Source organism: Malassezia pachydermatis, assembly GCF_001278385.1.
Source record: "Malassezia pachydermatis strain CBS 1879 chromosome Unknown scaffold11, whole genome shotgun sequence".
NCBI classification, from domain to species: Eukaryota; Fungi; Basidiomycota; class Malasseziomycetes; order Malasseziales; family Malasseziaceae; genus Malassezia; species Malassezia pachydermatis.
Genome location: NW_017253148.1, coordinates 84,441 through 103,392, shown reverse-complemented (window position 1 = coordinate 103,392; position 18,952 = coordinate 84,441). Strand labels below are relative to the sequence as shown.

The window sequence follows — 18,952 nt, the reverse complement described above, 5'->3', positions numbered from 1 at the left end:
AGGGGATACCGACTTGCCTTGCCTAGTTCTACGTGTGCAACATCGAGGCAAAGGCCGCCTCCTTATCGATCATGTCGAGCGCCTGATCGACCTCCAAGCGCAATCGCGCAGCCGTCAGCCAGTCCGACACGAGGATCTTGGCCCAGCCACGCAGCTGGTTCAGTTCCCGCGTCGCGCTATCGAGGTCGCGACGCTCCAGGAACCAATCAGCACGTGCCACTGTGCTGGCGACGTCGCTGCCTGGCACATTGCCCTTGCGGACAAACAGGAAGGGGCTCATCAGGTAGCTAGCGACGTACGACAGTACACCTGCGCCCTGCTCGGGCATGAGCGCGACGCTCGTCAGACGCGGCGCAACGCGCGTCGAGAACCATTCGTGGAGCGTAGGCAGGCTCTCGACGCCCGCCTCGGCGGCGCCGTTCTGCTCAATCGCATGCAGCGCCGATGCAATCACGTCGTTGTCCTGCGCCTTGCGGGCCGCGCGCAAACCGGCCAGCTCGTTGGCAAACGTGCGGCGCGTGTACGCCGACTCTGCCGCGTTCTCACCGTCGATGGCGGAACGCAGCACACGCACAGCGCCGTTGAGTGCGTGCACGCCAATGTTGTCATCGAGCGTCTGCGCATTTACCTTCGATAGCTCCTCGACCTGGTGCAGATCCTTCGCGAGCTCATCGAGGCGCGCGAGACGGCCAGCACGCTCGCGCTCGACCTGCGCCTTGATCTCGCTCGTCCACTTGCGCTGCAGCTCAATGCCACGCGCAATCACCTCTTCCTTGAGGCGCTGATCAATGATCTCGCTCTGCGTCTCGAGCTCCTTCGCCAGACGCGTCTTGAACTGCGCAGCCTGCTCGTCCTGCAGACGGCTTACCTGCGCGGCCCAGTCCTTGTCACGCTGGCCCTGCTCGTTGGTCGCCTTCTCAGCGGCCTTCTTCAGCTCGTCCTCGTACGTCTCCGCCTGTTTGGCCAGCTGCTTCTCGAGCTTTGCAGCGTCCGACGCCTTGATCTCGTCCAGGCGCTTGCTCAGCTGCGCCAGGTCGGCCTCCGCCGACTCCAGCACACCACGCGCCAGCGCACCAGAGTGCGGCGTTTCCTTGACAAAGGCCGTAAGCTCGTCAATCGTGCTAGCCAGCTGCGCAATCACCGGCTCAGAGCTGCTCATCTTCTTCACCGAGGTCGTTAGGCGCGGCAGCACAGGCGCACTCGGGTCCGGACGCAGACGCGCGCCGTGGTTGTCCGTTGGCGCCACAAGCTTGCGCTCCCGGTACGTCGCACCGTACTCTGGCGGCCCAGGCGGCGGCTGAATGCCAGTCGTGGCCTTCACGACCTTCTCCGTGACTGGGTGGCCCGTCAGGTTGGCCGTCGCATGCTCGATGTGCTCACGCGCATCGTCAACAGCCTTGTTCATGTGCTCACGCGCCTCCGAGTACGACTTGCCAGCCAGCGACTGTGCCTTGTCAAGGAGGTGCGCCGACTCTTCGCCAGCCTTGGCGCGCAGCTCCTCCAGCTGGTCTTGCAGCTTCGTCTGGAGCTCGGCCGTGCGCTTCTCGACCTCCTCACGGGTGTGCTGCACATGTTCGTTGTGCGTCACATAGTCACTCACACGCTGGAAGCCGTGACGCACTTGGCTCGCCGCGCGAGTCACCTGCTTCTCCACGTCCATGTGCTTGAGCTCCTCCGGGAGATCGCTCAGCTCGTGAGTGTCAAAGTACTTGATCAAGGCATCACCGCCGTACACATGGTCCTGGAAGAAGGAACGGTAGGCAGGCACCTGTTTGGCAGCGGCCACAGAGCCACCGTAAAACAGCGCCGCACCACCCACGGCATACGCCACGAGGCGAGGCAGCACAGCGCGGCGGGGCGGAGGCGGTGGTATGGCCTTACGTGTTAGAAGAGCATGTACATACCTTCACAGCGGGGAAGGAACGGATGACCGTACGTTTCATCAGTAGTAGTGCGGTTCGGCCAGCCGCGATGACTACGTGGTGGAAGGAGACCCGCCGCCCGCCGCACCGCTTTGATCTGGCGTCGGCCGCTGTCGAGACGCGGCTGCGTGTGTGGGCCGCGGCCCACGCTTACCTACCAGGCCCGTTTTCTGTTCGTTCGACCCACGGTGCGGCCTACCGGGCGGGCCCGCCGGGTGGGTCCTGCTTGGTCAGCTCTCCGCACGCTGACCTAAGCACGAACCAGCAGGCACCCGGCCCCCCCTTTCAGTCCCTCGTCACGGCTGCACGCACGCGCGTTGGACATCGAGCCAGAAGGTCTGGCCCCTCCTCTCCTTGTGATTTTTCAATTTTTTTTTTCTGGTCCGTGTGGGGCTTTTCTTCTATACGACCACATCGTCATGAGCGGGCTCTTTGATTCCATTGACGATGTCGTACGCGACTATGCGGAGGGCAAGTTTGTGATTGTGCTCGACGATGAAGACCGTGAGAACGAGGGCGATCTGCTGATCGCTGCGAGCAAAGTGACGCCCGAGCAAATGGCATTCTTGATTCGTCATTCCAGGTACGTACCCCTCTTTTCTCACTTGCAGTGGATTTGTGTGCATTGCCTTGACGCCGGAGCGTCTTGAAGAGCTCCAGCTGCCGCTCATGGTGCCTGACAACCAGGAGAAGCACAAGACGGCCTATACCATTACCTGCGACTACCGCCACAACACCACGACAGGCATTTCGGCGAAGGACCGCGCATTGACAGCTCGTATGCTCGCGGATCCGTCGCTTGGCGCTACCGCCGCGGACTTTACGCGCCCTGGGCACATGAATCCGCTGCGGTATACCCCAGGCGGCGTTCAGGTACGCCGTGGGCATACAGAGGCGACGGTCGACCTGTGCAAGGCCGCCCATCTCCCGCCAGGCGGTTTGCTTTGTGAGCTGGTCGACCCCGATGACCAGCTCGGCGGCATTGCCGCACGCGATGCCTGCATCAAGTTCGCCAAGACGCATGGTCTACGCATTACCACCATCGAGGCGTTGCGTGCCTGGCAGACCAAAGCAGCTGCGTAAGAAACGTAGGTAGACAGCATTGGAAAGCATGGTTTAACATATATATATATATGAGTCTACACCTAGTCTGAGAGGCTACGGAAGCACTCTGTCATGTCCGACGAGAGCTGATTGAGGTTCTTGAGTATCGACTCTTCACCGTCCTTGGGGTCCTCGAACTTCTGCTGCGTGAGGCGGTAGAGGATGTCCGACGTGTGCTCACGAATACGAGCCCACGTCATCTCCGGGTCATTGTTGATCGCAGCCTGTGCCTTCTCATGGTAGTCGACCATGTTCTTGAGCATCGCCGAGGTCTTGTAGAAGGGGCAGTAGCAGTCGTATTCCGAAATACCGTTCTGTTGCAGGTAGTCGTCCTTGATGATACGTGCGACCTCGAGCGTGACCTTGTCGTGCTCACCCAGCGCACTCTTACCGACCAGCTGCACAATCTCGGCTAGGTCACTGTCCTTCTGCAGCAGCTCACGAGCCGACATACGCAGAGCCGAGAAGCCAGGCGCGTTCTTCTCGTAGTACGGCTCCAGCGTCTGCGAATACTTACTGTACGACACGTTCCAGTTCACTGACGGGAAATGCTTGCGCTGCGCAAGCTTCTTGTCGAGACCCCAGAAGGCACCGACGATACCCAGCGTCGCGGTGGTCACTGGGTCGGAGAAGTCACCACCCGGCGGCGACACGGCACCGACAATGCTCACGGAACCCGTACGCTCCGGCGAACCGAGTGCCACGACCTTACCGGCACGCTCGTAGAAGCTCGCAAGCTTACCACCCAAGTACGCAGGGTAGCCCGAGTCGGCCGGCATCTCAGCCAGACGACCACTAATCTCACGCAGCGCCTCGGCCCAACGCGAGGTCGAGTCGGCCATCATAGCCACATTGTAGCCCTGGTCACGGAAGTACTCCGAGAGCGTAATACCCGTGTAAATCGACGCTTCACGCGCAGCCACAGGCATGTTCGATGTATTGGCGACCAGTGTCGTACGACGCATAATCGGGTGCTCTTCGCCATCGCGCATAAGCGTAAGCTCAGGGAACTCGGCCAGCACCTCCGCCATCTCATTACCACGCTCACCACAACCAACGTACGTGATAATGTCCGAGTTGGAGAACTTCGACAGCGCCTGGGAAATGACAGTCTTACCACAGCCGAACGCACCCGGGATGGCCGTGGTACCACCCTGAATACCCGGGAAGAGCGAGTCAAGGATACGCTGACCCGTGAGCAGTGGCGTGTCAGCCACCAGCTTCTCTGTCACCGGACGCGGGGCACGCACTGGCCAGTTTTGCATCAGCGTAAACTCTTGCTTCTCGCCGTTGAACTCCGTCTCGAGAACGACGTCATCCACATGGTAGGTGCCCTTCTCGGCGATGTGCGTAATCGTACCACGCGCACGCGGAGGCAGCATGAGACGGTGCTCCTTCACAAGGGCGTTCTCGTACACACTACCGTAAATGTCACCGCCACTAATGTGGTCGCCCACCTTGTACTTGCCGGGCGTGAACTCCCACTCACGCTCACGGTCCAGCGCCGGGGCATCGATACCACGCGCTACATGTTAGTCAGACATACACGTACGGATATAAATGCTCTGGCTCTTCTTCTGGATACCCTGCAGTGGACGCTGGATACCGTCATAAATGTTCTCCATCAAACCGGGACCCAGCTCGACACTGAGCGGCTTGCCAGAGCGCAGGACGGGGTCACCCACACACACGCCACTGGTCTCCTCATACACCTGAATCGTGGCCTTGTCGGCATCGATACGGATGATCTCACCGACCAGCTCATCGTGGCCGACACGGACCAGCTCGTACATGCTTGCACCAATCATATTCTCAGCGATCACGACAGGACCCGAGACACCGAATACGACACCGTACCGGCTCTCACGGTCCTCGTCGCGGATCTTGCGCATGTCGCGCTTCGCATTGCTCATAGCGCCTGCCATATTCGACCGATCCAACGTCGACGGTCGCCGCTAGCGAGAGTTCGCCGCACGGGGCCGCCTGTCTCATCGCCTGCGTCGCCTGGCCGGGACCCGCGCCGCCGCTCGTGCGTCTGCTGAGTCAGCGATACCAAATAATTTTCAAAGTGCCCATGGCCGCGCGTCGTCGTCACCGCTGGGAGGCGCTGCACGTCGCTGTTGCATTCTCCTAGCCAGGGCGCTCTGCGAGATGGCACCCAAGAAGGATTGGGAGAAATACGATAAGCCTGACACAGATCAAGGCAAGGAAGATGACAAGATAGTTCCCCTAGATGAGGGCGATATCCAACTCTTGCGTACGTATGGCCAAGGCCCGTACGCCGGCGCTCTCAAAAACATCTTGCAAGAAATCAAGGACGTGGAAAAGCGCGTCAACGAAAAGATGGGTGTCAAGGAAAGCGATACTGGTCTTGCACCGCCGGATCTGTGGGATATTCCTGCGGATAAGCAGCGCATGAGCGAAGAGCAGCCACTCCAGGTGGCGCGGTGTACCAAGATTATTCCTGCCAACGCCCCGGAGAATGGCGACGAGCAGACAGAAGGCTCGGCTAGCGCTGCGACAGGGATTAGTGCGCTGGACAACGTGTTGGGTGCGCTCAATGGTATGGGGTCGCGCTCTGCCGACGGCAAAGACAAGTACGTGATCAACGTGAAGCAAATCGCCAAGTTTGTGGTGGGCCTCGGTGAGCGTATTGCGCCGACCGACGTGGAAGAAGGCATGCGTGTAGGGTACGTGAACGAGAAAACTTACAACCAGTGTCGACCGCAACAAGTACCAAATCCAGATCCCTCTCCCCCCTAAAATTGACCCTACTGTGACTATGATGCAAGTCGAGGAAAAGCCCGATGTGACATACAGCGACATCGGTGGCGTCAAGGAACAGATTGAGAAGCTTCGTGAGGTCGTGGAGACGCCACTTCTTGAGCCGGAGCGCTTTGTCAAGCTGGGCATTGACCCGCCCAAGGGAGTGCTGCTCTTTGGTCCGCCCGGTACAGGCAAAACACTCTGTGCGCGTGCGGTGGCGAACCGCACGGATGCGACGTTCATTCGTGTCATTGGTTCGGAGTTGGTCCAGAAATACGTCGGTGAAGGTGCGCGTATGGTGCGTGAGCTGTTTGAACTGGCACGGACCAAGAAAGCGTGCATTATCTTTTTTGACGAGGTCGATGCGATCGGTGGTATGCGCTTTGACGATGGTGCTGGTGGCGACAATGAAGTGCAGCGCACCATGCTGGAACTGATCAACCAGCTTGATGGTTTCGACGCGCGCGGCAATATCAAGGTGCTGATGGCGACCAACCGACCCGACACGCTGGACCCTGCGTTGCTGCGTCCGGGACGTCTGGATCGTCGCGTGGAGTTTGGGTTGCCTGACAACGAAGGTCGTGCGCATATCCTGCGTATCCACGCGCGTTCCATGTCGGTGGAGCGGAATATCCGTTACGATCTCATTGCGCGTCTATGCCCCAACACGACAGGTGCCGAGTTGCGCAGCGTTGCGACAGAGGCAGGTATGTTTGCCATTCGTGCGCACCGCAAAGTCGCGACAGAAAAGGACTTTTTGCAGGCTGTCGAAAAGGTCGTCAGGCAGGGCAGCAAGTTCTCCAGTACCTCGCTCTATGCCCAATACAACTAGTCATACCCATAGATTCTTCTATGTCCTTATCACGCATGGTCTTCGTCCGTCGGCCCTGGGCATTGCGAAGCCAGGTCGTCCTGGCTCTCGTATTGGTGGCCACAGTACAGACAGTATGCATACGCGTCGCGCAGGTACGCACATGTCACGTCCAGACGGGCCGATGGCTGTAGAGGGTCAGTGTGGCATCATATACGTACAGAGAGCCGGCAAAAACGCTCCGCGTCAACACGTCGCTCCTCTAGGGGTGGGTATCCTGTCTCTTTGCTATCCTGGGCCTCGTGGAACGCGAGGGTTAGGAGAGCCACAGCGTCGTCTTGGCCACGCTCGTACGCTTCCGTTAGTAGGCTCGGTTGATACAGTGCATGGGCGGGGGGGAAGGCCGTTGGATCCAGCCACAAGGGACTGTATTGCCACCCTTGCGCCTCGTCCAACGCACGACAGACTTTACGAGCCTGGACGAGCCATAGCTCCGTTTGTTTGGCCGCATGCTCTCGTCCTTTATGCGACCGAAATGCATCCACTTGCGCCTCGGGATCGATAGGCGGCGACGAGGCTCGTGAGGCCAACGATATGCGGGCAGATACGTCGGCATGCCCCAACCCTCGTCGTCGCGTCCCGCCCTCGGTAGAAAGCCAGCGCTGGTCCAACGACAAAGGCTTGGACGATGGCGCCGTATCTGGGATCTGATCGGGCTGGTAGCCCATCGCGGCCATCATCGCTATCGCTGCTTGGGTTCCTGCGCCGAGAGCCGGCGCTGCGGCGGCTTGGTCCCATACACTCGTAGCGAGGCCACGCCGTCGTGCTTCCCATTCGCCAGGTAGGGCGCGCCGTGCCTTACTGGCACGACGTACGTCCGCTTCCTCCATCGCTAGGCGTTGTTGTTCGGTTGCCTCCCATTGCAGCTTGGCGCGACGTTCTGTGTACGTCGATGCACGCGGAGCATCTTGCGCGGCCAACGTGGCCAGCATGGCTTCGGACATGTAGTCATCACTATCCTCGATAGCTGCATCGGCCTTCACCGCTCTCTCTGTGTCGCTAGCGCCATCCTCCTCCGTCAGGGACGCTTGAAATGCCTCAGCCAACGTCCTCTTTTTCATGTGGAGACGTACAGCATGCACGGGCGCGACGCGCTTACAGTCTACATACGCTGCACTACAACGGCCGAAGCACCACCACCACCCTGCTGTAAGTATCAGGACATGCATACGTACGTTGCAAATGGCTGCCACACCGTACTCACCCGGCTGGAGCGCATGGACCAGCGTCACGAGAATACGAGAGCCTGAGTTGCCGATGGGATGACCCAATGACACACCTCCACCTAGTGGATTCACACGCGCCGCGTCGAGGCCAAGGATCGAGGCGTTGGCGAGCGCCACGACCGAGAACGCTTCGTTGATTTCCCAGTGCGCAATCTGGTCCTTGGTCAGACCCGCCTTCTCGAGTGCGCGAGGGATGGCCAGCGCAGGTGCCGTCGGGAAGTCAATCGGCGCACAAGCCGCATCCGCCGTAGCTATGGTCAGTCATTCTTCTGTGCGTACCCAAGATCTTCGCCAACGGCTTCAACGAGCGGCTCTGGACTGTGCTACCACTCGCAAGCACCAGCGCACTCGCACCGTCGTTCAGCGAGCTGGCATTTGCAGCAGTCACAGTGCCCTGCGCATCAAACACAGGACGCAGCTTCACCATCTTCTCTTTATTGAACTTGCGGAACTCCTCATCTTCCGACACGACCGTAGAACCACGCTTGTCTGTGATCGTCACAGGTGCCGTCTCCGCCTCAAATGCCTTGCGATCCCATGCTGCTGTCGACCGCTCGTACGACGAAATCGCATAGTTGTCTTGATCTTCACGCGAGAACCCGTGCTTCTTCGCGGTGGCTTCCGCGCAAATGCCCATGTGGTGGTGCTCCAGCGCATCCGTGAGACCGTCGTTGAGCACTGCATCCAGCGCTTTCACATCGCCATAGACCAGGCTATTCCGCTTCATGTAGTACGGTGCATTGCTCATGCTTTCCATGCCACCCACCAGTACCAATTGCCTCTCACCCAGACGAATGCTCTGCTGGCCAAGCGCGACCGACTTGAGACCCGACGCACACACCTTGTTCACTGTCGTGGCCTCGGTACTCTCTGCACAGCCAGCACGAAGCACGACCTGTCGTGCCGGTGCCTGACCCACGCCTGCCTGCAATACACAGCCGATGTACGCCTCTTCAATGTCACTAGGCGCGACCTGCGCACGCTCCATCGCAGCTTTCGCTGCGACGACGCCCAAATCCACAGCCGTTTGCGACTTTAGCACACCTTGAAACGATCCTACGGGCGTACGAGCCGCTGAAAGAATGTATACGTCCTCGTTCTGCATGATAGTGATGGAGCGTTCGTTGGGGTCGCCGCTGCCGTGGGGCGCTTCCACTACGCCCACAAATCTGGACAGCGCACACCCCACCACCTGATTTTGGACGTGGAGGCGTGTCCGCATTTCCTCCACACCACGTGACAAGACGCTGGCCTCTGTCGCCTGTGCGGTGCGCGCTCACCCACCCCGCTTGGGCCCGACCGACGACGACAAGGCAGGATGACAGTGGGTATGTAGGCCCTTACGACGCTCACATATAGTCCCACGAAACTTTCGCTTGCTTGAGGAGCTCGAGAAGGGCGAAAAAGGATTCGGGAATGGATCGTGTTCGTACGGTCTAGCTGAAAATGACGATATTCGTATGTGCCTTGGTTCTGACTCTTGATAGTGATGTCGACATGGAATGGCACGATTCTAGGCCCTGCCAACTCTGAGTTTGAAAATCGCATTTACTCGTTGCGTTTGGTGTGTGGCGATTCGTACCCACTTGTGCCACCGGATATTTGGTTCCTTACGAAGATCAACTTGCCATGCGTGGATCAGAACGATGGCAAGGTCATGCCTCTTCAATTTGCTCCGCTCGCCAACTGGCGCAGTGAATACACCATGGAAAACCTGCTGAGTGAACTTCGTCGGACGATGGCGCAGCCATTGAACCGTAAGCTGCCACAGCCACCGGAAGGAGCTACGTATGCCTAACATGCACGATATGCTCCTATGGCCACCCCACCCTCTCCTATCTTCTCTTTTTTCCTGTATGGTAGTCACGACTACAATGAATAACGATTGGTATACAACACTTAGAGGGCACCTGCATGGCATGCGTCAGCGACTTGCTTCGCAAAGGCCACAGGGTCCGCTTGCAATGCTTGCATCGATTCGCCCAGCGCACATGCATGCTCCAGCGCGGTATCTGATACAGCCAAGCCATAGTGCGCAAAGGCTGCTAGGACCAAGCATACGAGCGCAATTGAATCGCGTGTCGCTGCAGGAATGGTCTGACATTAGTTTTGCGTAGACATACCTCGTTCACATCACTGTACACACCGTCAATGTCCATAGCAATCCCGCGACCCGCAGGCCCCACCATCTCTTCCTTAACATCCGAGCCCTCTCCTTCAGCTTTGGACACGTCGAAGGGGACATGCTTTGATACCCAAATCCATCCATTCAGGCCCAGGACTAAGTCTACGCCTTTCTCTGGCAGCTGCATCAGCGACAAGAAATGACTTTTATGCCTGCGAATCAGCACAGGTGGCACCACAGCCAAAGCACCATTCCGCAGCTTTCCGTATCGAAGAGAGCGTGTATGCAGACCCACACTTCCATCCTGGAAGACGGACTGGACTTCTGCTACGACCAAGTCACCTTCTTGGAAAAAGGCACGCATTTGCAACTCATCGGACTCAAGCTTCTTTCGCTGCACACCACCTGGCAAGTTGATCGAAGAGAGCTGTAACGAAGCATCGGTCTTGGCCCCAATATCCACTTTCCAGCGACGGGATTGCACTTCAGTGATACGCCCGATGACCAAATCACCGACTTCGGGGCGGTACCGTGTGCGAATAGGACGTACCGAAATGAGCTTATTCACACGCTCAATCACGCCACTCAGCGAAGCCACAATTTCAGAGTGTGTCGCATCAATGTAGCAGCCATGGCCACGCATATATAGCGTGCTGGAAGCGACAGCTTGCCCTGGCATAGCTATCATGGTTGCCATCTCCTCTTCGTCTTCCTCCATCGCATGATCAGAAATTCGCGCCTTTTCAGACACGGGCGCCTGTGATCCCGATGCATGTGTATAGGACGATACAGCGCCGTGACGTCCGGCCTGGACGACACGGAAAGCCTTTGTGCTGGGTGCCGCCATGTTGCAGCCAAGTAGCAGCTCGCCACGCTCGCCACGAACGTTTTTTTGGATGGATGGCTTAGTCAGCGTATCATAGATGGAGCGTCGCGGTCGTCGTCTTTTCTTTGGCTTATGCCTGCGACGCCGCCGGCCATGGCGGAGGAAGAGCGTGTATCCAAACGCAAGCGCTCCCTGTCACCAGAACAGGGGGAAGCTAAGCATGAAGAGAAGATGGAGAAGGGCGAAGCCCTTCGATCCGCTCTGGCCAAGCTCGCAGAAACGCGTGCAGGTGGTGCGTATGTCCCCCCCGCACGCCTTCGTGCGTTGATGGCTGAAGTGGCGCGCGCCGACTCTGGCAGTGCTGAGTTCCAGCGTATGAATTGGGAGGCACTGCGAAAGAGTATCACTGGTTTGGTCAACAAAGTGGCCGCCGACAATATCAAGCATATTGCGCCGGAGCTCTTTGCCGGCGCGAACCTGATCCGTGGTCGTGGCCTGTTTTGTCGGTCGATCATGCACGCGCAGGAACTGTCTTTACCATTTACCCCCGTCTTTGCCGCCCTTGCGGCCATTATCAATACCAAACTGCCATTTGTGGGCGAATTGCTTGTCACTCGACTCGTCATGCAATTCCGGCGAGCGTTCCGCCGCAACGACAAAACGAAGTGTCATGCCACCTTGCTCTTCCTTGCACACCTTACCAACCAGCGGGTTGTCCATGAACTTCTCGCGCTAGAGATCCTTGTTCTCCTGCTTGAAAAGCCGACGGATGACAGTGTGGAATTGGCCGTGGCCTTTATGCGAGAAGTCGGCGCGTTTTTGACCGAAGAGGCACCGAAGGCGTGTCACAGTGTCTTTGACCGATTCCGTTCTGTTCTTTACGAGGGGAACATTAGCGTACGTGTACAATACATGATCGAAGTCCTTGCGCAGACGCGCAAGGACAAGTTCCAGGACAATCCCCGGATTCCCGAGCAGTTGGACTTGGTCGAAGAAGAAGATCAAATTACTCACCAAGTTAGTCTCGACGACCAGCTGAACATTGAAGAAGGTCTTAACATCTTCAAGCTGGACCCCGATTTTGAAGCCAATGAGGAAAAGTATCGCCAAATTAAGGCGGAGATTCTCGGGGAGAACAGTGATGAAGACGCGAGTGAGGACGACGACGACGACGACGTTGACGAGGAAGAAGAAGACGTTGACGAGGCAGCGCCTCAAGGAGAGACCGAGTTGGAGATCCATGACCGTACCGAGACCAACTTGGTCAATCTCCGTCGTACAATTTATCTTGTCATCATGTCATCCTTGGACTTTGAAGAGTGTGTACACAAAATTCTGAAGCTGCGTGTACCTGAGGACCAAGAGATGGAGTTGTGCAACATGGTTATTGAGTGCTGCTCCCAAGAGCGCACCTACTCAAAATTCTATGGCCACATTGGTGAGCGCCTTTGCAAGCTCCATCGACGATGGAGTGGGCTGTACGAACAGAGCTTCCGAACTTACTATGATACCATTCATCGGTACGAAACAAATCGCTTGCGCAACATTGCGCGGTTCTTTGGCCAGCTGCTAGCGACGGATGCTATTAGCTGGGCGAGCTTTGATGCGATCTATATGAACGAAGACGATACCACATCGTCGTCGCGTATCTTTGTCAAGATTTTGTTTCAGGAGATGCAGTCGCTCCTCGGCATAAAGACGCTGACGGAGCGTTTCAAAGAGCCTACAATGCAAGAGTATTACCAAAACATGTTCCCGCTGGATCACCCACGCAATACGCGCTTCTCGATCAATTTCTTTACGAGTATTGGGCTTGGTGTGCTGACTGAGTCGATGCGTGAGTACTTGCAAACAGCCACTAAAGCCATGATGGAGCGTCGGGAGGCAGAGATGGCACGTGGGGATGAGTCAGATGCATCCATGTCGGATCGCTCGTACTCCCGCAGCCCACGGCGTGGTCGTTCACGTACACGGTCGTACACGCCCAGCTCCCGCTCCCGTTCGTACTCACGAAGCCGCTCGTATTCGTGTAGTCCACGTGGTCGTTCATACTCGCGATCGTATTCTCGGAGCCCACGGGGCCGAACGTACTCTCGCTCCTACTCTCGAAGCCCGCGAGGCCGATCGTACTCTCGCTCCTACTCGCGAAGCCCTCGAAGCCGATCGTACTCTCGCTCCTACTCTCGAAGCCCGCGAGGCCGATCGTATTCTCGTTCCTACTCGCGAAGCCCTCGAAGCCGGTCGTATTCTCGTTCCTACTCGCGAAGCCCGCGAGGCCGATCGTACTCTCGCTCCTATTCTCGGAGTCCGCGAGGCCGATCGTACTCTCGTTCCTACTCTCGAAGCCCGCGAGGCCGATCGTACTCACGCAGCCCGGTGCGCCGGGATTATTCCCCCAGCCCTCGACGACGACGATCTGCCAGTCCTCCTCCCGCGCGTGAGGCAGAAGAACGTGTGCGTGCACGATCGCCTGGCCGCCGACGTTGGGACGACAATGCACGTGCGGCGCCGGTGTCGTTGTCGCGTGCGCCGCCAGGCCCTCCACCTCGTAGACCTCCGCACCTGTCATAGTGTCATCATCGTATTTTTGGGCTCGACTGCCACCCATTCTCTGAGAAAAGCATTGCCATGTCACGCCGTACGCAGGTCCGTGGGCCTACGTCGGCGCTGACCGAGTTTCTAGCTGTATGTTGATCGTGTGCTAACCGCAGTCGCAAGGGATCAGCGCAAGTGCGATGCGCAAGCGTGGGGCACAAGCGCGTGAAGACGACCAGCCTCCTGCCTCTGACCCAGCCTCTACGCCAGCTCCTTTACCTGCTATTCAATCCAAGGCACGACCAAAAATCCGGGCGGGCGCCTCCCTGCAGTTTGACGAGGATGACGACGATCTTCCCTCGCCGTCCCCCCTCGAGACGCCGATCGCTCCGCCACCGGCCAAACGGGCTGCTGTCCCAGAAAGTGTGCCCCTTCGACCTGGCGAGCCCGTGTCTTGTGCTATATGTGGTGTCCAATTCTCTATTACACGATACACGTACGTACCCACGGCCCTTACATGACAGACGCGTGGAGCCAGGGATCGGCGCCCTGTGCTGGAAATGCAACAAAACCGTGCCCAAGCAGCCCCGTGTGAAGGCAGCACCTCGATCGCGTGTATCGACCTCCCAAAGCGCCTCCTCTATAGGTGCCGTAATTGATGGCGCTATCGAGCTACCCACGCTGCAGCATATTTGCATTCAGGTACGTTACCTCCCCACTTACCGCCAGATTGTCGCAGAACATATTCACCAGGTGAAAGCCCTCGACCAGCTTCGCGAGAGTAGTATGCACAACTTGAGCCGTGTACGTCCATCAATACTGACATCGCAGGTCATCAGCAAGAATCGCAGCTTGACGCCAGCGACGCTTCCCCTCTTTTTGTCGCCGACCATACGTGAGCTCCGATTGTTTGACTGCAGTGGTACGTGCTCAGCCAACTAACTGTAGCTCTTGATCCTACCTCTCTTCAATCGATTCCCATATTCGCCCCGAACATTGAGGTACTGCAATTGCAGTACTGTGGCCAACTCAACAATGATGCGTTTGCCTCGCTAGCGACACTCCCGCATTTGCGTGTGCTCGATCTGTATGGTCCTTTCCTTGTTTTTCGCGAGGCATGGCTTCGCTTTTTCCCGCAATGTGGCGCTCAGCTTACACATCTGCGCCTACGTGAGACACCGCGTTTTGATCATTCGTGCATGCAGGCGATGGTCACACATTGTCCACGTCTGCAAGAAGTCGCGCTGGCACAAATTGGGCCTCTAGATGACGAGGGTGTCCATCTTTTATCGTCTTTGGGGCACCTAACACACCTGGACGTTTCACAGCCAGGTGTATCCCAGCCTGGTATACCCCCTGCCTCGCTCACTGACCAAGGCATGGTCCCCCTGTTGAACGCCCGCGGATCGCAACTAGAGAGTCTCCACTTGTCCAAAAACCATGAGCTAGGTGATGCTACCATCTCAGCGCTCAAAACCTGCTCTCGTCTTGAGACGCTGATGGTCGACATGCTGGAACACGTTACTACATCTGTATGGGCATCTACGTTGGCTGCGCTTCCTGCGTTGCGTCATATTTCTCTGGCCTGCTGTGCGCTGGAAGACGATGCCCTGATCCCATTGCTGCAAACAGCACGGCACTTGACAACCTTGCGCATCAATGGCAACGATGCGCTTACGCCTCGTGTCTTTGAAGTCCTAGCCACGGAGGCCCCACCGCTCGAAGAGCTGGATCTCGGATTTGTGCGTTGTGTCGACGATCAAATATTATCTACATTAATCCAGGCGATGCCGACGTTACGCAAGGTGTATGTCTTTGGGTGTTTTCAAGTGGCCCATTTCACGTCCCAACGTGTCACGATCGTGGGCCGCGAACGACGTTGATCGGTTTGCCGCCCGGCCGTCTCGTGAAAGGATCTGTGTACCATCCGCTTGATAATGTCCAGCCATACTGCCCCCTGTCCATGCCAGCACATTGTTGGCCACCCATGTATGTGTACCATTGAGGATCTGAGGCGATAATGCGGAGGGCAACGCCTTTTGTACCGCTTTTTCGCATCGCTCACGAAAGTGAGGGAGCATTGATGTACCGCCTGCCAAGATGATGGACGATACTAAAGGTCGACGTAGATCCATTGGTAGACGACGTATCACATGTACAATGCATTCAGCAATGCTCATTTCGTCTTCATCGCCATGCTCCCACAACACTTCACAGGCACGCTCACGGATCCAGCCAGGTACATGCACGGCCCCGTCGTGGGTAGTAAAGGTCCAGGCAGATGCCGTAGAATGAGTCGAGTATGCCTCAGCAAAGGCATGAGTATCCCATGGCGTGACCGTGCTGAATGTGGGTGCGTCGCATGGCTCGCCGACGAACAGGGTCTGTGTCTTGATCTTTTCGACATGACTAGGCGTGAGCAGCGTCTCTCCTGCTGCCGATAGCTTGGCATAGGCACGTAGGAGCAAGGTTAGTTTTTCTGATAAAAAGCGGCCAGCCCGTGGTGTTGTTGTGATGAGATGTGTCAGTGGACGTCCATCAAAGACAGGCATTACACATGTTTCTAAATAGCCGACATCCACGACCAGCGCAGCCGTTCGTCCTGCGGCCAGCGTGCATAGCACATGCGTATTTATAAAAGAAACACTGGGAACACGAATGTTCTCGAGCAGTACATGACAGAGGGCTTGCTGCACGGCGTCGATACCTATCGGGCTTTTCACAATAAGCACGCGATGTAGTTTCGGGTCTGTTAGCAGATAATCCTGGTACATCACGCGCAAAATACGCGTCAGGCCCATAACAAGGTCGGCCTGTCGTCTTTGCATCAGACTAGTACTCTCTGTTCGTTGGTAGTCCAAGTCCCACAGGCAAGCGATAGGGCGCTGCAGCACCTGTTCGGCCAGCGCTGTTGCATCCATGAGGACGCGAGGTTCTGCATCTCCACTCAGGCCAATGCGAACAACACGGCTCCCAAGATCCAGAACGATTCGCTCATCAGCGCCAAATAACGATACACGGCGCTTGGTAGGCGATGCCGTTGTCGTCATCGACGCGTCGTCGTGGCAGAGCGTGTCGTCTGTGTGTTCCTCCACATTTACAACTACATGATGCGTATCGCCTCGAGCGTTTCTACAGGCTGCAATGTAAGTCGATCTCGGTACTATTTCACGTACGCTGTGCCACGTTCCACTGTCTGTGAGTCGCAATTGTATACGTACAGTTCTCCCGAAGCTCCTTGGTATGCTCGCCAAAGTACTGCCATCTCGTCAGTGCCTATGCCACGTACACGCTGAATTTTGCGGTTGAAACGCTTGTTGCGTTGGTTGATGTACGTGCCTTCCACATCCAAGTCGTCCTCGCGACGACGGCTGCGATGGCGTATTTGGTCCTGTCTGTCGGTCAGCCTTCGTTGAACGTACTCATGATTCAAGTGGGAGACCAGGCGATCGATGGAATCTTCGTCGGGTTTGTGTGTGCCATATGACGCCACAGCGGCTGATACCTTGGCTTCTTTGGCAGGAACAAGGGCCTGCTGTGAATCTGATGTGGTCGTGAGGGCTGTCGATGTCTGCTCGGACGGGGTGGTCGTAGACTGTGCCTCTGCCTCCTTCTGTTTAGCATATGCGGCAAGATCAGGCGTCAATGTTTTCAGCTGGCGTTGGTACGATCGCTCGGCCAGGTCCTGAAAATCTAGCGAGGTGTGAGACGTGCAGGTGTACGTACCGATCATGCCCTTATCGCGTGTGCGTTCCTTTTCCTCGAGCTTCTTTTCCCACGCCTCGTTTTCTTCGATTGTGTACTTCAAAGCACGCTGGCGCTCTACATCTTCGCCACGCTCACGCATATCACGCTCGTCCAAGAGTCGTTCCGCTTTGGCCATCTTGTAGCCATGCGCCGTACCAGACCGCTGCGAAGCCTCGCGCTGTTTTGTCTGTTCGGCAATCACATCTTTCCGATTCTCTGTAGTGGATTCTTGAAGTTTGGAGCGCAAGGATGAGAGCCGTGCACGTCGCGCTTCCAACGCGGCTCGCGTCTCGTCTGGCATCACGAACGAGAAAAGCAATCGAGGCCTCGGCGATGTGTGGAGGTGTGATGAGAGTACGAAGCAGGTGGCTGCCTGGCGGCCTGCCTGCGCCTTTAAGCTGCACGTGCAGGAGCGTGGCTCGGAGAACCACGACGGCCACTTGGTACTCTCTTCGCACGGCTCCTGTACATCTTCCATGCAACCTCAACGTCCAGGACTACTGTCAGGGGGAAGGCATCGACGAAGACCCCGGCGGAAAGTGGTCGTACGTGATTTGCCGCCCACCCTGCCTGCCGAGGTGTTTTGGCAGAGTGTTTCACCTTGGGTCCAGTGCACTGTGACAGGGGAGACAGCTTTATCGCGAGATCGGCCTATCCAGCCAGCTCCAGGTCACGCACCTACTGCGCTCTATGCTGAATATGTCCCGGGCAAGAAACGCGAGACGTACGTATGCTATGCACTGACTCCCGCAGCGCGGCGGAGACCGACGTTCCGTCAGTGGCGTATATACAATTTCGCGATCCAGCTAAAGAGCTTGCATTTGCCAAAGCCTTCCACGGTCATGTGTTTCGCGATAGCAAGGGTATGTGTGATATGTCGACTCACTCAACAGGTGTTGAATCTACAGCCCTGGTCGATTATGCCCTTGTCTCGACATTGCCTACGAGTCGCAAGCCACAGCCTGATCCCTTGATAGGCACGGTGGAGCAAAGTACGTATGGAGACTGCGCTAACCTATGCAGCGCCGGAATTTCAGGCCTTCCATGCGATGCTAGCGTCCTCGGAGAACGAAGATTCTGAGCCGACGCCGGCGATGTCCACGACTTCGGCGCTCGTCCAGTTCTTGCAAGAAAGCAAAAAGGCTAAGGAGAAAAAGAAGCGGCGGTCGGCCAAGGACGAAAATACCAAGAAGAAGCCCGGCACGATTGGCTCGTCGGTACCGAAAGGTACGACGCACGAGAAACGACCCCCTCTTGAACTATCGGCGCTGCGACCTGCGCCTTCTACGCCCGCAGATGTGGCCGAGCAAAAAGCCAAAGCGATTCAGCTAGCCAAGGCGCAGCAGCTACAAGATCGACGTGATGCACAATGTGCTGAGGCGGCTGGCATCTCGTTTGAGATGTTCCAGAAACTGCCCAAGAAAGCCAAGGCGAATCTTCGACGTCAACAAATGTCGACGCCTAGCAAGAAAGAGCCATCGTCGCAGGATAGATCGAATGCTGCTCATGGTCCCAACGAAACCAAGGCCCAAGGCAAAGCGAAAACGAAAGCAGCGCCTCCCCCTGCTGTTGATACCCCTAGCGCTTCGAAACCCAAAAAGACGAAGAAGCCTAAACCCGCTACCATTTTGAAACCGAAAGACGCTGGCGCCGCGCCAGAACGCAAAGCCATCACTATACTCAAGCCACCTAGCGCCTCTACACACTCATCCACACTCTCGTAATCGATGTAGTCACTCTCCTCTCTTGTCATGTTGGTCTCACCGACGCCGTCTTAGTCAGCAGGACCGTCCATGCCCTCCCCCACAATGCTCGCCAGTCCGCTTCGGC

The 18,952-nt window shown here is 57.1% G+C and overlaps 12 protein-coding genes across 12 annotated transcripts; 6 read left to right on the top strand and 6 right to left on the bottom strand.

The window, feature by feature from the left end:
- Positions 1-28: 28 nt before the first annotated feature.
- Malapachy_2830 (mitochondrial protein) lies at positions 29-1,943 on the bottom strand (the record flags this gene model as incomplete). Its single annotated transcript, XM_018137316.1, has 2 exons — positions 29-1,876; positions 1,905-1,943. 2 exons carry the CDS (start codon positions 1,941-1,943, stop codon positions 29-31), a joined length of 1,887 nt encoding a protein of 628 aa, XP_017990219.1.
- A 398-nt stretch (positions 1,944-2,341) lies between these two features.
- On the top strand, positions 2,342-3,005 carry Malapachy_2811 (dihydroxy-2-butanone 4-phosphate synthase; the record flags this gene model as incomplete). Its single annotated transcript, XM_018137297.1, has 2 exons — positions 2,342-2,505; positions 2,534-3,005. 2 exons carry the CDS (start codon positions 2,342-2,344, stop codon positions 3,003-3,005), a joined length of 636 nt encoding a protein of 211 aa, XP_017990226.1.
- Positions 3,006-3,067: 62 nt separating this feature from the next.
- Positions 3,068-4,951, bottom strand: Malapachy_2777 (v-type atpase; the record flags this gene model as incomplete). Its single annotated transcript, XM_018137263.1, has 2 exons — positions 3,068-4,551; positions 4,579-4,951. The coding sequence occupies 2 exons, from the start codon at positions 4,949-4,951 to the stop codon at positions 3,068-3,070; spliced, it is 1,857 nt and encodes a 618-aa protein (XP_017990202.1).
- Positions 4,952-5,177: 226 nt separating this feature from the next.
- Malapachy_2807 (26s proteasome subunit p45) lies at positions 5,178-6,624 on the top strand (the record flags this gene model as incomplete). Its single annotated transcript, XM_018137293.1, has 2 exons — positions 5,178-5,716; positions 5,745-6,624. 2 exons carry the CDS (start codon positions 5,178-5,180, stop codon positions 6,622-6,624), a joined length of 1,419 nt encoding a protein of 472 aa, XP_017990181.1.
- Positions 6,625-6,653: 29 nt separating this feature from the next.
- Positions 6,654-7,724, bottom strand: Malapachy_2841 (hypothetical protein; the record flags this gene model as incomplete). Its single annotated transcript, XM_018137327.1, has 2 exons — positions 6,654-6,791; positions 6,825-7,724. The coding sequence occupies 2 exons, from the start codon at positions 7,722-7,724 to the stop codon at positions 6,654-6,656; spliced, it is 1,038 nt and encodes a 345-aa protein (XP_017990168.1).
- Positions 7,725-7,765: 41 nt separating this feature from the next.
- Malapachy_2780 (acetyl- c-acetyltransferase) lies at positions 7,766-8,994 on the bottom strand (the record flags this gene model as incomplete). Its single annotated transcript, XM_018137266.1, has 3 exons — positions 7,766-7,807; positions 7,839-8,140; positions 8,169-8,994. 3 exons carry the CDS (start codon positions 8,992-8,994, stop codon positions 7,766-7,768), a joined length of 1,170 nt encoding a protein of 389 aa, XP_017990138.1.
- Positions 8,995-9,207: 213 nt separating this feature from the next.
- Positions 9,208-9,687, top strand: Malapachy_2812 (ubiquitin-conjugating enzyme e2; the record flags this gene model as incomplete). Its single annotated transcript, XM_018137298.1, has 3 exons — positions 9,208-9,217; positions 9,249-9,347; positions 9,377-9,687. 3 exons carry the CDS (start codon positions 9,208-9,210, stop codon positions 9,685-9,687), a joined length of 420 nt encoding a protein of 139 aa, XP_017990175.1.
- Positions 9,688-9,788: 101 nt separating this feature from the next.
- On the bottom strand, positions 9,789-10,861 carry Malapachy_2797 (exosome complex exonuclease rrp4; the record flags this gene model as incomplete). Its single annotated transcript, XM_018137283.1, has 2 exons — positions 9,789-9,986; positions 10,013-10,861. The coding sequence occupies 2 exons, from the start codon at positions 10,859-10,861 to the stop codon at positions 9,789-9,791; spliced, it is 1,047 nt and encodes a 348-aa protein (XP_017990173.1).
- A 132-nt stretch (positions 10,862-10,993) lies between these two features.
- Positions 10,994-13,411, top strand: Malapachy_2822 (mif4g-domain-containing protein; the record flags this gene model as incomplete). The annotated part of the gene is given in 3 exon segments (XM_018137308.1): positions 10,994-12,839; positions 12,856-13,216; positions 13,264-13,411. The coding sequence occupies 3 exon segments, from the start codon at positions 10,994-10,996 to the stop codon at positions 13,409-13,411; spliced, it is 2,355 nt and encodes a 784-aa protein (XP_017990162.1).
- Positions 13,412-13,468: 57 nt separating this feature from the next.
- On the top strand, positions 13,469-15,258 carry Malapachy_2860 (hypothetical protein; the record flags this gene model as incomplete). Its single annotated transcript, XM_018137346.1, has 6 exons — positions 13,469-13,525; positions 13,552-13,871; positions 13,900-14,077; positions 14,105-14,179; positions 14,207-14,297; positions 14,324-15,258. 6 exons carry the CDS (start codon positions 13,469-13,471, stop codon positions 15,256-15,258), a joined length of 1,656 nt encoding a protein of 551 aa, XP_017990131.1.
- Positions 15,259-16,507: 1,249 nt separating this feature from the next.
- Positions 16,508-17,423, bottom strand: Malapachy_2847 (hypothetical protein; the record flags this gene model as incomplete). The annotated part of the gene is made up of 6 exons (XM_018137333.1): positions 16,508-16,514; positions 16,552-16,567; positions 16,597-16,633; positions 16,665-16,770; positions 16,798-17,068; positions 17,102-17,423. The coding sequence occupies 6 exons, from the start codon at positions 17,421-17,423 to the stop codon at positions 16,508-16,510; spliced, it is 759 nt and encodes a 252-aa protein (XP_017990170.1).
- A 175-nt stretch (positions 17,424-17,598) lies between these two features.
- On the top strand, positions 17,599-18,846 carry Malapachy_2866 (nonsense-mediated decay protein upf3; the record flags this gene model as incomplete). The annotated part of the gene is made up of 4 exons (XM_018137352.1): positions 17,599-17,846; positions 17,876-17,985; positions 18,016-18,114; positions 18,146-18,846. 4 exons carry the CDS (start codon positions 17,599-17,601, stop codon positions 18,844-18,846), a joined length of 1,158 nt encoding a protein of 385 aa, XP_017990201.1.
- Positions 18,847-18,952: the final 106 nt, after the last annotated feature.